The 15384-nt window shown below is 41.8% G+C and overlaps 2 protein-coding genes across 6 annotated transcripts in view; both read right to left on the reverse strand.

Annotated features, from left to right (window-relative positions):
- LOC132958441 (protein Dok-7-like) overlaps positions 1 to 512 on the reverse strand; it is a 41723-nt gene extending 41211 nt beyond the window's left edge. For 2 of the 4 annotated variants that reach the window (XM_061031271.1, XM_061031270.1), the window contains exons 1-2: positions 289 to 512; positions 130 to 175 (exon numbers count right to left, since the gene is read on the reverse strand). In XM_061031271.1, the coding sequence (XP_060887254.1) occupies positions 130 to 175; positions 289 to 342 (100 nt within the window). In that variant the 5' untranslated portion in view covers positions 343 to 512. The remainder of the gene's footprint in view (positions 1 to 129; positions 176 to 288) is intronic. The other 2 variants (XM_061031272.1, XM_061031273.1) reach the window with 2 other exon arrangements.
- A 786-nt stretch (positions 513 to 1298) lies between these two features.
- LOC132958136 (hepatocyte growth factor activator) lies at positions 1299 to 14649 on the reverse strand. Of its 2 annotated transcripts, XM_061030765.1 has the most exons (15): positions 14258 to 14649; positions 14096 to 14159; positions 13601 to 13694; positions 11509 to 11582; positions 11246 to 11389; positions 10572 to 10703; positions 8363 to 8473; positions 7845 to 8019; positions 7073 to 7170; positions 6298 to 6339; positions 5904 to 6156; positions 4806 to 4945; positions 4335 to 4475; positions 2259 to 2401; positions 1299 to 1599 (listed from the first exon to the last, which is right to left on the reverse strand). In XM_061030765.1, exons 1-15 carry the CDS (start codon positions 14309 to 14311, stop codon positions 1426 to 1428), a joined length of 1839 nt encoding a protein of 612 aa, XP_060886748.1. In that variant the 5' UTR covers positions 14312 to 14649; the 3' UTR covers positions 1299 to 1425. The 2 variants fall into 2 exon arrangements, with proteins under 2 accessions (XP_060886748.1, XP_060886749.1); XM_061030766.1 differs by lacking the exon at positions 6298 to 6339 and having other exon boundaries at positions 14258 to 14648.
- Between the last annotated feature and the right edge of the window lie 735 nt (positions 14650 to 15384).

The following is a 15384-nucleotide window of genomic DNA, read 5'->3' on the forward strand; positions in this document are numbered from 1 at the left end:
GCCAGCTTCCTCAACTGTGACGCAGCAAACATGCGCATTTATTTGTTTACACGCCGCAACAAAGCTCCGCATATCAGTAGTGGAGCTAATAACCCCAATATCAAAACATAGAGAGCTGGTGCTCCTTACCTGCTACAGGCGACGGCTTGCGAAGAACGAGCCACCTAGTTTTCCACTGTGGAAGAAAAACAAAAGCAGAGACAAAGTTTTTAAGCACGGACGAAAGTGCGCTGAAGTATAAGCCACATCTGCTTCATATCCGTCAGCAAATTTAGTGAAGCATAACACCTTTTTTCCATCTCTGAGTCTGGCATATCCCTCCACGACAACAGAATCCGTCATCTTCAGTCATGGTTCCTGACAGCTGCACCGTCGCTGCCTGAATGAGGGGTCACTTTCAAAATAGCTGCTCTCTCTGCTGGTGGGGCGCTAACTCGCCCCCAGCAAGGCACATGGAAAATGGCATGACCACTGTCTGTCTGTCTGTGTGTGTGTCTGTGTGTGTGTCTGTCTGTCTGTGTGCGCCAGCCAACCGACCATGCTGCTGCCACCTGGGCCTGTTTACACCACCTGCTGCGCTGCTGCAGGGAAAACAACGAGATGACATGGTTCTCATACCACAGATACCTCATTTCAACACAATAAATGGTTGTGCTGAACATAATAGAGCACCTGAGTAAACACCTGTTCTCGAAATACAGACAAGACACAGATACATGCAATTTAAAAAGTGTGGATTTTGTTGCAAAAAATAAATAAAACAATAATTATATACCGTGGAAGTGGTCGAATACATAAGTGTCTGAAATACATGCTGGTGTTGTAAAAGTTAAATCATCATTGATTTAAATTGCAATTTTATTTTTAATTTATTCCAATTAAATTTACATATAGGCCTGTTTGAATTTAAATGATGGAAGAAGTGGAAGCAGCAGGAAAGCTTCGAGGTGGAATAGCACTGAAAGAATAACCTCAGGTTATTAAAAGATACCTGTTCAAATAGCTGCATATGGATGTGCAAATGTTAATATATTAATTGCATGGTTAATATTTTCTTTAACTCTCAGTTTTAAAGTGTGGAGCTCCTAAAAAAAAAAGCTAGTACTGTGAGTAAACCTGAAGATACAACTTTATTGCTTTTAATTTGAAAAAGCTAAAAAAAAAAAAATCCTTATTGCTTATATCAACAGTTAAAACCCTTGAAGTTGATGAAGTGATTCATACCAGTGATTTAAAGCTCTCCGAAAAAATGTCTACTTGGGATTGTTTTGGTGTTGAAATAGTCACTCAAAGATCTATCAAGTCAGTGAAGGTTTATTCAGTCAGAACATGTTTCACAGTAGAAAAAGATACAACAAAAACAGAATACAGTACAATAATATACAAAATCTAATATATTAAAGCTAATGTCCAGGTAATGTCTAATCATGAGGCCTTTGGTTTGCGTCTGATCACTGAATTGATCCAGTCGATATAGTTCACTACTTTGGTGTAAACACCGGGTTTTCCAGAGCGGCCGCAGCCCTCCCCCCAGCTGATGATCCCATACAGGAAGCTGACATCATTCCTCGCACAAGCCAGAGGGCCCCCTGAGTCGCCCTGGGGAAACACATACAGTCCGCTCATATAAACATACACGCACAGATCAAAGTGGACCAACACAAACAGCTGAGTCACACACTTGAAACCAAATGTAATACTACAAATTGAACTCTAGTCACAGGGGAAATAAATAAAACAGTGACATTTAATTTGAAAAGAAAGAGCGCCAATCGTTTTTACACAGCAGGCTGAGGACGTCTCTGCAGCTTTCAGACCATTGCGTTCTTTTAATTGTACTTTCCATTTGGGGATTCCTTGCTGCAGTCTTAATTGCCCCTCCATTACACTGATAGCGTTGGTCTTGTTTCTGGTATTGACCCTTCCAGATCCGTACTATTATGTAAAATAAAATACTTCTGTTCCTCCAACCTTTAAACATTTCTGATTGTCTGACAAACGAAGCTAGTTTATTGTTGCTTCGACTTAAGAAGGACCTTCTTCTCTTTTAACAGCCATGGGTTTACAGAAACTTAGTAAAACACAAACCTGAACTCAAATATCTCACACTGCATTAAAAAAGAGCCCCAGTCTTTAGTAGAGCGCTGGTTGAATCTGTCAGATTCTTATATTTAGATGCTTTCATTTGTTCTCTACTTGGACACAAGGCTAGACTTCTAATAATAATGATTGCCTGTCTTAGTAAAATGCTCTCCTACCTGGCATGCGTCTGCACAGTTGTTTAGCCCGGCACATATCATATCAGCAGTGACGTGGTTGTCGTAAACACCTGGCGTCCTACAAGAGTCATGAGAGATCAGCCTGACTCCCGCCTCCTGCAGACTGGAGTAACCCTCCACCTCTGTCAAACAAAGCACAAATAACTCATTTTAATCAAAATAAAGTTAAACTTTTTCTTTCAAAACATCCAAAACACGTAGTTGCATGTTATTTGCCAACATTACTTGTAGATTTCTAACCTTTTTAAGTTATTAAAACACCCAAAGTCACAGCTATAAGTCAGATGTTAGCTGAAACAGTTATGTTGCTAACTGAACTAGCTGAAGTGGAAACACTAGCACTCTGATAATAAACAGAGTTTTCATGATCAGTTAATAAGATAAAGGTAAGATAAGATCAATAATTTTACAAAATGTTAAACAGAAAAATGTTAGCCAAACTTAGCTAATAAAAATAACTACATTAGCATAATCAGTGATATCACACTCAGCAAGATGGCATACCACTAACTCTGAAACACAAGAATCAGTTCATGCACTTACAACACAAACACCATTTGCAAAGGACTGCCACTAAAAGTTAGTAAGCTTTACTTAAGCGTGTGTCACTCTGGATTTTTTAGTAATGGCTAGTTGTAATTTATTAATCAAGTAGAACTACATTTTATTGGTACAGCGCCTAGACTATGAATGTATACAAATGGACAGCATGCCTCAGTATCCCCCTGTAGAAGAGGATGACGCCAAAATATCCCTGTGACTGGCGCAGACATATTGTGAATTTAGGGATTGGCTAGAGCCAGGGTATTGACATCATGCAGTTACATTCAAACTCTCACAGTTTTATAAAGTGAAATGACTCTTGTGTTAGCGTTCATTATGTTTTCTCCGAGCCAACTTTTAATAGCATCAAATAACCAATTTAAAAGAAACAACACAGAAAACGATGACTTGTACACCATTGATCTTGATAATAACTTACTACCATGACAAAACCAGGTATGAGAAAATTTTATCTGATGTGCATTTAGATTTTATAATTTTACCCATATCCTTTCTGTTAACACTGAGGTGGCGGGTTTATGACCAATACTGCAGCCAGTCAGCAGGGGGAGCTCTGAATCTTATAGCTTCACTAAAGGTGAGGCGTTCCACTGTTCATTCTTTATTGCCATATTACAATCCATAAACTGTACAAAGAGTGGCCAGCACAAGAGCTTCCGACAATGAGGGCAACAGATTTAGAGCTCCCCCTGGTGACTGGCTGCAGTATAGGTCATAAACCCCGCCTCCTCTGTGTTAACAGATGGAACATGGGGGAAACTTTTAAAATACAGGTCAAAAACATTTTTCTCAAACAAAGTTTTTTAACATGGTTAGTCCTTATTGACGTCTTAAATATTACTGTTTTGAGAAGTTTAATTTTAAGTAGTTATTTCATGTGAAAATTAGTGACTGTAACATCACGATTGACAGCTCTGTTGGCAAATGCGGCTCCTGCGGAGTTGTGATCACCAGATTAGAAAGGTAGAAGAAATTGTGTTAGGAAATGTAACTAACACTACCACAAAAGTTATTGGACAAGGCAAATAGACAAAAGAACTTGTTCAGTTGTAGACTGCACAGACCTGAGGGGTCTTTGTGGTTTTATCAGCAAGTCAAATGTGTGCTTTGGTTCACTAGACGGAGCCAGGCATCAATGCCGCAGCTCCTACAGCCAAATCCCTTCTTTGCTTGTCTTGGCTCGAAATTATGTCAACAGACATTTTTTAGCACCTATTGCACAGTGTTTTAGCTTTAATTATGTACAAAGGAAGGAGATGGAGATGTATTGTCCATATTTATATACAGCCTATGGTACAACTGGATTAGCTAGTAGCTTCTAAAAACAATGGAAGAACTTGTCAAACTCAAAATGTAAGGTTTTTAACAGCAGGATCATAAATAAAGATGTTGGACTTTGTATACCAAATAAGCTGTGTAACCTGTTACAGTCTATGATTTCAAACAGCTGTTATCATGATACAACACTGCCATGATTTCCTCATCACTCACTCTCATACATGTGTCCCCAGCCGCTTATAGTGCAGCAGTAGTCATCAGGGAACGTCATGCTCTTGTCTGGGAGACAGATGGGTCTGATGAACGGGGTCCTCCTCACACACCGCCCGTCCTGCTTTTTCAGTTTGATCAGAACTGGGGCAACAAAAGCACAGTGTCATGACACGGGCAAAGAGGAACACATAGTTAAAATGATGAAACAAGTGGCAGACTCTGAGGCTCCGTTAGCCAATGAAACTGCCACACCCAACTGTGTGTATGTGTAAGTATATGAGAATGTGTGTGTGTGTTTGCGTGGGGGAGCGGAGGGGCACACAGCTGCTTGGTGACGCACAGCTGTGCACACAGAACGGGGTCTTAAGTGAGTTTCTGATAGGGGGTCAGCAGATCTTCTAGTTTATGTGAGTCAGTGGGTTTGTGGGTTTATGTGTTTGTGTGTGTGTGTGTGTGTGTGCTAATGATTACCAATGTCATGGAGTGTTGGATTAAACACGGAGAACTGTTTTGGAAAGATGTACTCCTCCACTCCGAACGTCCTGGTGTACATGCCGGTCCCATTGAAATGCTGCTGGCCGAGAACCACGCGAATCTGCGACTTGAGGGGGCTGAAGGAAGACACACTTTTTATCAGCACACTGCACATTAAGCACACAATCATAAATGTAAAACATTTGAGTAAAGAGCCAAGTAACCAGAAAAACTACAAGTTTCATTTCACTGTAGAGGGTCCCTAGAGGTTGAATCCTGGGCCACCACGACTTTAATTGGTCTAAAAACTCTATGTGTGCACAAAAAATGATTCAAATCTTCCGTTCATATTTGTGTGATAATCATCTGTACATTTGTGCTTCCCTGAGGACTTAACATTTTTCCATTTTAAACCCAATTTAAAGACGCTAATAAAAGCAGAATCTCCAGTATGTTCTTCATTATGTTCATCACTTCAGTGCTGTGGGCTGTGATGAACATTGTGGACTTTTTAATTAGCTGAATCAAATCCCAGCTGATACTAAAAGCGTCTTGGCTTTACGAGTGTGTTTAGAAGGAAGCCTTGCAGATATGATATAATGAACCCTTTACAAATTGCACTTTTATGAAGACAAAGTGGCTGTTAAACTACAGTGTATGACATCCACTGTGAAGTCATAGGATATTTGAACTTGAACAATGACAAGAGGCCTGTTTGTTGACATCAGAAGGGGAAAATGTAAACAGCCCCCTGTGCATGGGACATTTTTAGGTTTTCCTCGAACTGCACGCTTGTCTAAATTTAGCCTGTTGGTAAAGCTGTGATGCTGAAGGGGTCTTTGAATCACATGCCTTCTGAGGAGTGACCTCTTGTTCAGCAACAACAGTCAGAAAACAATTAAGAGAAAATATGGTACCTGACTGAACTTTGAATATTTTATGAAGGGCAATGTGTTGAATCAAAGTGAGTGCGTCTATAAAATGGATCTCAAGGACACAAACATAACGATGAATCACCCTTTATTAAAAAAAAAAAAAAAAAAGAGCAAAGTTTGTCAACTAAAAGTGCCACAAAAAAACGCATCCATGACATACTTGCCCAAGAAGCAGTGAGCCGCAGAGATGACCCAGCAGGAAGACACCAGGGTGCCTCCGCAGAAGTCCGACTGCCCGATGTAAATGGCGGCCATCCAGGGGTGAGTCCCTGGCAGGGCCGAGTTTCCTCCCATTATCCTCCCCCTGGCTATGGATAACCTCTTCTTGTGCTTTTTTCCACACACAGGCTTTTTGTCTGCTTTAGGGGGGTTTCGTTTTCTAACGCCGGGCAGGATTGCCCTTCTAGAAGAAGCTGTAAGAGAAGACAGGTTTAAGTGCATCAACATTTCAAACTCATGGCTACCCATAGCTAGAATTCTGGAACTAGACTACAGCTCAAAACGACTAAACCACTACAACAGCTACAACACAAACCAACACACTTCCTAAATACCTCTTCTAAATATTTTCAATTTTGCAGCTGGATGATCCCACCCTGCAAGAAGCAGAAAAGCGGATCTATAGTTTAATAGTGACACAGTGCAACCTCATGCTAATAATTATGTGGATAAGTGCGCAGCAGATGGGAAAAGCTTGTGGATGTGGTGCATATCCCTGGCATCATGACAGACACCCAACTGTGCCAAATCCCACTCAGCACATTAACATTTGGCTCCACCTGACATGACATGTTGACTCAGGATGAGTCAGAACCTTATTTCCCCTTATCTCATTGAGCCCACGTTTAGAAGAAGAAAAAAAAACATTTGACTTGGCTGACTTCAGCTCTCCGGTGCAGCGTGACTCAGCTGAGATTAGCTGCTTTCTCCGCGCTTTCAGTTTCCCTCACAAACACTGGATTTTCTAATTTAAAGCTTTTTAATGAGGTGCTTGGATGCTTTTGAATGCTCCTCGGACGACAAGCGTCGCAGACTGCGATATATAATCAACGCTGGGAGGCTGGAGATATTGAGTGATGCAGAGAGTGGCCTCGAGAAAGAGATGTAACATTTCACACGTTATTGTGATGAGCTCAATGGCACCCTTGAAAAAAAGCCAATTAGGAGAAAGGCTCACATGAAAATGAAAACCAATAATAACCAAGGGCAATTATTAATGGAAAGAATTACGTTAATAAAAGGCGGGTGGCAACAATTTATAAACAGGAGCAAATCAAAAAAAAGCAAACAAGTTAAAGCAAAACTCCTCTCTGTGCCTTTTCTACTCACAAACAGACATGACACAGGAGGGGACGTCACAGTACTCCCAGGAGATGGCGCCGTCATTTAGGGTGTAGCACCACGGCTTCTTGTCCCCATCTGGGTTTCTGCACGCAGAACAACACAGAGGACAGAGTGTGTGTCGGTGGGCCACCACATTTATAAACACAGCATATAGCTCGGCATACTCCATTATTTGTGAAAATTGTCTATTTTTTTAATACTTAGTAATAAAGCTGCAATATGCTACTTTTTACTTTTACGTTAAGGCCCCAATTCCAAATGTTTCTGAACTGTTGAGACAATCCGAGCGTGTGTTTGTGCTCTTGAAATGGGCTTTTCTTTGATCTTTTGGTCATTTTGCAGCACATACCATTTGCTCTGGGTGTGCCATATGACTACAGGGTAGTCATAGCAACAAAAAAAAAAAAAAAAAAAAGACTGAGGAAAGCAATGTGAAGGAGATGAGAGATTGTAGAGGAGATGAGACCTGGTTTTTAGTCAAACACCGGCTGGACTCTCCATGTGTGTTTTTAATGCATAATGCTGGTTTTAAGGCGACCTGACGGCTTTGCTAGTCCAGGGTAAGAAATGAATGTTGCAGCTTCAAAGTAGAAACAAATGAAATGTGTAATAGAAGGTAGCCTTGCTATTTAACTCCTTGATAAAAAATGTTTTAATGCAATAATTGAACTGAAAGCTTGCTTAATTGGTCATTATGCTATAAGACATCGAGCTAGCGAACGGCTAATGAACGATGTCTTAACACACACACACACACCTGCAGTAGGCATGTTCCCCGAGGCCCTTTAGGGGTGACGAGCTTATGGTGCCAACATGGAGCTCGTCATACAGCAGGTCTGAGTTCCAGGGCAGACAGTGGGCGCCGGACTCTGTGGTACCCACCACCCCTCGGTAATCTCTCCCCCTGCTGTTGTAGCATTCTGTCTCCGGCTCTGCACACACAAATGCACGCGGCGAGACGCACACACAAAAAACACACACAGACGTCTCAATCGTGTCTGGATTCTGCAGGGATGTAAACGATACAAATGAAGTCTGACAAACATTTAGACGAGCAGATTTTCTTTCCCCTCACGCTGGAATCAGTCAGAACAAGTCTGAGGAGAAAACTCTTTGTGCTCTTTTACAACAACAGGAGCATGACTTAGTGCAAGTTTAGCAGCGTGTCTTCACCTGCCGCCACTAATTCAACTATTATCACACTCACACGTGTGTGAACATGCATGCACTGTGTGAACATGTATGTGTACACGAGGCTGCGACATAAAAACTCACCGAAGCTGCAGTACGGCCCGCTGTACGCACGTCTGCAGTTACACACTTCTTTGCCCGTGGATGTGATCATCCGGCATGTTCCGTCATTCTGACAAGGGTTGGAACGACACTCTGGACACACACACACACACACACAGAGAAAGCACGTCACGTATTTCGACCGAACATACAATACAACCTGTAATTCACTTAAGTCCCATTTACTTTCTTTCGGCTCTGTTTTGGTCTCTAAAAGCTGAAAATGGAAAGTTTTGCTTTGATCACCAGCTGGTTGCTCATTGTGTCTGTCTGATGTTAAGTGATGAAAAGATGTTTACACGTGGTTTTTATATATTTGAGCTGGAAAAAGCTGCCTGCTGCAGCCAAAAATACATCCATACAAAGTATTAAAGTATCAAAAACTATTAAAGTAGCCGCCAAACAACAAGCACAAACTGTGAAAAGCTGAGGAGAAAATGTAACTTTGTAAAGATCTTCAATGTGAACAACCCTCACACATTGTCTTCTGATACATCGTTATTATTATTATTTATAACATTTCTTCTTCAGCATCATCTTTTTTCTTGTTGGTGTAAGTATACTCACAGTTTTATAGCTGGCACTAATGAACCTACACACAATGATTCCCCCCCCCCCCCCCCCCGCTTTGCAGCTTTGACAGCGCTCACAAAGTCTTTTAGCATCTTTCAGTTTGGGTTTGTTTGGGCCCAAAGCTTTCTTGTTACACTTTACCGCTCATTTGAAACAATCTGACTGTACACAACCTGCCCAGCAGCAAACAACAGACAGGCAAAGTGAGCAGCTGACTAATGGACAGCTGAAGTCCCCAGAACTTCCTTCAGGAGTTTGTCTGCTGGTTGTGTACATAAGAAACGTGTAGCCATTTCAACATCTATTTTTTTTTTGTTGTTGCTGTTTTTGTCTATTGCGTCTGTTCTGTATGGTATTCTGTTCTTCTGTTACTCTTTAACAGAACCTCTGCAGAATGGTGCAGTGGTCAGCGAGGAGGTTCCTGCTCTAAATCCCCGTTGGACAGGAGCCTCTCTGTGTGCAGTTTGCACGATTGGTGAATCTAAAATAGGTGTGAGTGTGAGTGTGGCTGGTTGTCTGTCTCTATATGTCAGCCCTCTGATTGACTGGCAAACAGTCCAGGATGTAACACCGCCTCTCGACCAATGACAGCTGGGATCGGCTCTAGCACCCCATGACCCCGAATGGGAAAACGGGTACAAATAATGCATGGATGATATTTGTTACTCTGAGGTCAGTGAAAACATTTGATCCCTTGTATGTCATGTACATAAGTCAGAATTGATCAAGTTACTTTTCTAATCTGGGGATGACGCAGTACGTCGAGGTAATATCTCCAGCATGTAGTGGGCCTTTTATTTCTTTACCAGTTAAAATGTGTAGTTCAAACTGGTCCTGTGCTAGGATGTACTTATTGTGTATCTGCCTCTTTGTATATTCCCTGTCAGATAATAAAGATGCAGAGGATTGTCTGGCACAACTTCACCAACTACCAAGGTGCATGAAGAGTGAAAGGCTTAGAAGAGGTCAAAAAAGCTCCAGCAACACAAATTAGACCGACGCGTTAGGGTCATATAATAATGATGCCACATCTGCACTGAGGTCATCTTAAGAATATTTCTTTTTGGAATGAGCCCAAAAGATTAAAAAAAAAAAATGATCTCAGCGCAAAACGGGGAAAAAAACGAGAGTAGAATTTCAAAGGATATTTAGGCGGGTTTCGCTGAAGGGGAGGATGTTTCTCCCATGGCTACTGTAAGATAAGCCGCTACCATCATGACAAAACAAAACAAAAAACACAGTTTCGGGATCAAGGAGCACGAAACTCGCCCACTGCCATTCTCTCCTTTATGCCAGGGAATCTGTTGAATGCACTCGAACAGCCCCCCACTGAGATAAAAGCACCTTACGGACGCATGGGGTGTGTTCCTGAGTCACACTGAGTCATATAATCTGCCTTCACTTCCATGGAGAGCTTCCTCCTGTAACTATGGAGCTGGGATCAAAGAATACAAGTGGTTCTTCAGGCTGGGAGGGGAGCCCTGGTCATGTGAGGACTGATATGAAAGAGAAAGTTTGAGGATTCAAAAACTCCTGAAGAAGTTTTTTTTTTCTTTCTAAGTGCATATTAAACTGAAGAGAAGACACAGTTTCAGCAGAAGAACAAAGAACATCTTACGTGTGTAGCGCACTCTTTCACACGCCATTTCCCCTGCCACACATGTGCACTGTTCCACATTACGGAGGTGAATCCTTCCCCAAGACTCTCCGGTGTCATAATAGCGCAGGTGTACTGTTTCAAAGCACTTCTCTGTAAAAAAAAAAGCAAAAGAAAAAAATAAAAAAAGACGAGAGAAGACAAGAAAAAAAAAAAAAGGTGTTGAAACGTGAGATGAGACTGAAGTGCTCGTCGGAGCGTGAAGAGCCGGGTTCAGCGTGCTGAGCCGTGTGACGGCTGCATCCAGAGTGGATACCTGTGTGTGTTTCTGTGTGTGTTTTGATTGGACTGTGTTGGAGGTGATTAACGGAGATGAGTCTGAATGTGGAGTTGGAAATGACTCGCAGCACCTGCACATGAGGAACATTCTGCAGTCTGTTTAATCTTGTTTGAAATGTCTACAGGGAATCATTTCCTGGCTTCTGTGTAACCTCTGAGGATGTCAGGAGATTGACACAGTGTTATGAAATAAATCAAAGGCTTGATTGTTGATTCTTGATTGACCCAGTAAATGTGATTATCCACTCTTTGAAACATGTTTAATCACTGGTCAAAGGTTGAATGGACCAAAGAAATGTGGTATTATACAGTATGTGTTATTCATTCATATTAATGATAATAATTCATCGACTCACTCTGCTCACAGAGTCTCCCGCTGAAGCTCTCAGGACAGGAGCACTCAAACGAGTGACCGGGAGGGGTCAACGTGCAGACGCCTCCATTCTGACACGGACTCATCTGACACGGGTTTGTGACTCTGCGTGACGTGTGGACAACAACTGAAACACACAATCGACAACGACTCGGTGAGTGGATCACTTCAATTCAAACAGAGCGAGTCAGATGATAGAAAGCCGTTCAGTCTGACTGGATGCACTCGTGTGTTTACTCCACTCACCGTCTGGCTGAGTTATTTGCGGCGCACAGAAGCCAAACTGCCGGTCACGATCAAAATTATGCGTGAGGGAGCACCTAGGGACGGAGAGACAGGCATGTTACACAGAAACCAGGAAGTCACTTGGATTCACATATTTCATCATATCATGTTTGACCTACATGACAATAATCAGTGCCGGTCATTTTTTTTACATTTGTATTTCTTCTTTCAGCCATGGAGGACGATGCAGTCACTGAGAAGGTTCTTCTTAATGGCAATAAAGGATTTCAGCTGATGGATTATTTGACTCTTTAGTCCAGACTAATGTCAGCAGGGATTGATCTGATTGACCTGTTTTTAAGGTGTATCATTAAAGCTTTAGAAACTGAGCACTTAAAACAAGCTGGATGGTTCCTCTCCTCTTTAGCCTGGAGGATGTGGTGTCCATTATTTCCGAAAAGGAATTTCACATTTAGACTCTTCAGAGTGCTTCTGAAGTGTTCCTGAGTCGAAGATTCATAAAGCTGTTTCCTCAAATTCTTTGACTCTTTTCATGATTATACTGTATGTACTTAAGAAAATGAAATACCCACATGGTTCCTACAGTGTTGTTCTTTTTGTCCGCACAGTATTTCAGAGTGTTGAACCCCTCCCCGTCCTCACCTCAGACAAACTCAGTCTCTCTGGGATGCTCCTTTTATAAGACCCACAAAGACTCGCACCACTATGTCCCCAGCACCTGATGAAGAGCCCGGTCGTGCTGGAAACGTTGTGTTCTTTAATGCATATAGCAAATCCAAAAGAATATCTTTGGGAACCATAGTGCTGCGAGTCTTTGTGCATCATATCCAGTGGTTTTTTTAATGACTCAGTGCCTGAATGAGTGATGTACGTGTGTATGCACTGGCTTTTTCCACCCAATCATGTTGAGAGACGTCCCACCAGGTGTGTTTCATTTATAAATCATCGCGGTCTATTTTTATTTCAATTTTACACAACCTCCTAACTTTAAAAAAAAAAAAATATGCTCCCAAGCTGCTCTGAACATTTCTCCGCGTTTGAAATGCTGCACACTCTGACTCCAGTTTGATCATGAGAAGAAAAAGAAAAAAATGGAAACAACAACCCACCGACGCTCACTTCCTCTGTCAATCATCCGCTAAGTGAATCAAAGTAAAACCATCACGCCTCTGGCTCATGCTCGGAATCTCTGCTAGATGAAGCCATCCCAGTCTTGACGCTGGATATGAAAATGCAGATTGCAGGAACATGCTGGCTCACATTGCGAGAAACGTTATGTGTAGGTGGACCACAGACATTGGGCCATATGTAATTGCATTGATGTTGCTCCAACTTGCTGGCATCCACCCCTCTTTGTCTTCATTCCCAGGGTTGAGCAGTCAAAGCCCTTCAGCAATGCAGGTTTTTTTTTTCTTTTCTTCTAATAAAAATAAGGTTCAGTTGCTGTGTCACAACCTGAAGCAATAAAAAGTGCGGCATGACGGTTTTGAACTGAGACAGCTGTTCATTTAGCCTGAATATAAACCATATGAAGAAATAAGGTGTCAAAAATCTGGGATATATTGAGAGGTTTTTATTTGATAACTTTTGGTTTTTGCACTTTTTTATGAAAGTCTTATCAAGGACACACAAGTCCTGACAAAGCCCGCCACCAGTTGTACAATAACCAGCTCTTTTCAAGCCAATTAGCTCATTACCTCATTAAAGATGTCTTTATGTTTCACTGTTGCGAAAGAATCCCTCATCAAAGCGGGCTGTAATTATACGCAACTACAATTAAACACTGCATTAATGCCCCTCGAGAAAAAAACCACAGCTATTACGACTGCATTGTATGACGGAAAAATACCAGTGTGTCTGTTCCTGACGTAACATCTGCAGTCTGTATAGGTGTGTAAATCTGTGGTCTGTGAGTTATAGTCGGAACAAATCCAAAAATGACGAGGCCAACACCTTCGACTCAACTCTGCTTGATTACACACACACACACACACACACACACACACACACACACACACACACACACTCTTTTGAGTCTGTTTGTGTAACCACAACAGTCAATCGAGACAGGGTTTGGCTAATGAGGACTCACCATGGTCTTGAGGATAGGACTGTGATGCAGTGATGATGAATCCTTCCACCCTGACGAAATGGGAATTTACATTCTTTGCCCATTGTAGTAAGAACTGCAAAAAAAAAAAAAAATAGCAATAATAAACATCTGTTAATGGTTACATTTTGAGGTAAACCCAAAAGGAGATTATCAGAATGTGTTAAAACATCTTTTTTTATTTTGCAGTTTCCCCCTTGTACCTCACAGACAAAGACTCCTTTGACTTTGTCCAAGGCTCTGGTCAGAGGACAGGGAATCCTCAATTCACTGTGTATTATAGGCTACATCAAGTAGGCGTAGCACACCTTCACAAGCACACATGCTTTTAGATTTACTGCGTGTTGCACCAGCAACTTTCTGCAGCTGGAAATATATCACATTCAGTGCCAGTATACAATGTGCACCACCCCTCTCTCCCTCTCTCCCTCTCATTTTCCCTCAACACTAAACACAGGTTAGAGGTAAAAAACTTACCTTTCAGGATTTCTCCCTGTGGCTCTGTGGAGGTGACAGTTTTATACCCAGGGACAAACATGCGCTGAAATCGAGAAAGAGACGGTTTTTTTTTCTTTTTTTACGCACGCAAAAAATAGTGAAAGATAACAAGCAGAGGGGAGAAGGACAGTTCAAACTTACCGTCCGTGCAGTGAAAACACAAGGCAGAAAAACAAGTAAAATGTATGCCATCATGAAAAGTTTTGTTGGGTCCTTGGCTTCCGGAGGAGCTTTAAATCCACAACTCGGACGAAAGTCTGCGCGCCTGTCACGTTATATCTGTCAGTTTCCGAGTCCTCAGTCTGCTTTTGGTCATAGGAGACGTGGGAAACCCTGCAAGTATTATCCTGTTCCTCACTATTTCAAGCTGTATTGAGTCAACCTGTTGCGTCATTAGGCTTGTCTATCTCTGAGGCATCCCATGTCCCGGCTGGTGTTTCCCCTCTCATCGTCAGTAAACCAAGAGGAGATGGGACAGCTTCAAACTTTCCAGAGACTGGAGCAGGAGCGGGGGCGGCTCAGGCCGGAGCGGGATATCCCTCCTTGTCCTGCCGGGGGGATCCATAACGTGAACACTCCTGTTGGATGTTTGGCTACTTCATTTTGAAGTCCTCTCTTTCGATTAACGAGGCGTGACTAAAAAAAACATTTAATTTATTTTGACAAATTTAAATGTGTAAATCAAGTTTATGTAGCGCCACAAACAAATGTATGAGAAATATATCAAAAGCTTAAAGTCTCGGTCTCCTAAAAAACAAAATATTGCTCTTGGCACTTTAACGGCTAATAATAAATTATAAGAATTTGACAAACATATGGCCTAACATTTGAACAAGCATGGCGTCGTGCAAGTAGGCTAAAGTTAGCTACGGTGGGTGGTCAACTGGCGGCCCGGGGGCCACATGCGGCCCCATTCAACCCTCAACCCTCAGATCAATTTTTACACATCAATTATTTGGAAACATGAAGAAAACATGACAAAATCTGCCATGAAATCATGAAAACCAGAAGTATGTCCATAATAATATTTGATCACTGGTATATGTTGAGTTAAATTGGAGACAAAATTGACTGTAATCGTTTTTGTATCCTACAATTTGGCCCCCTGGCAGTGAGAATTAAATGAATGTGGCCCTTGCTGTGACCAAAGTTGCCCATCCCCAGAGATAAAAAAAGTAACCTTTAGCATGGCTGACAACAAAGGCCATATCAATTATTATGATATTAATAATGAAATTGATCTCGGTTTTTGTTTTTTTTTAAATCTA

The sequence above is a fragment of the Labrus mixtus genome, chromosome 23, assembly GCF_963584025.1.
Source record: "Labrus mixtus chromosome 23, fLabMix1.1, whole genome shotgun sequence".
NCBI lineage: Eukaryota > Metazoa > Chordata > Actinopteri > Labriformes > Labridae > Labrus > Labrus mixtus.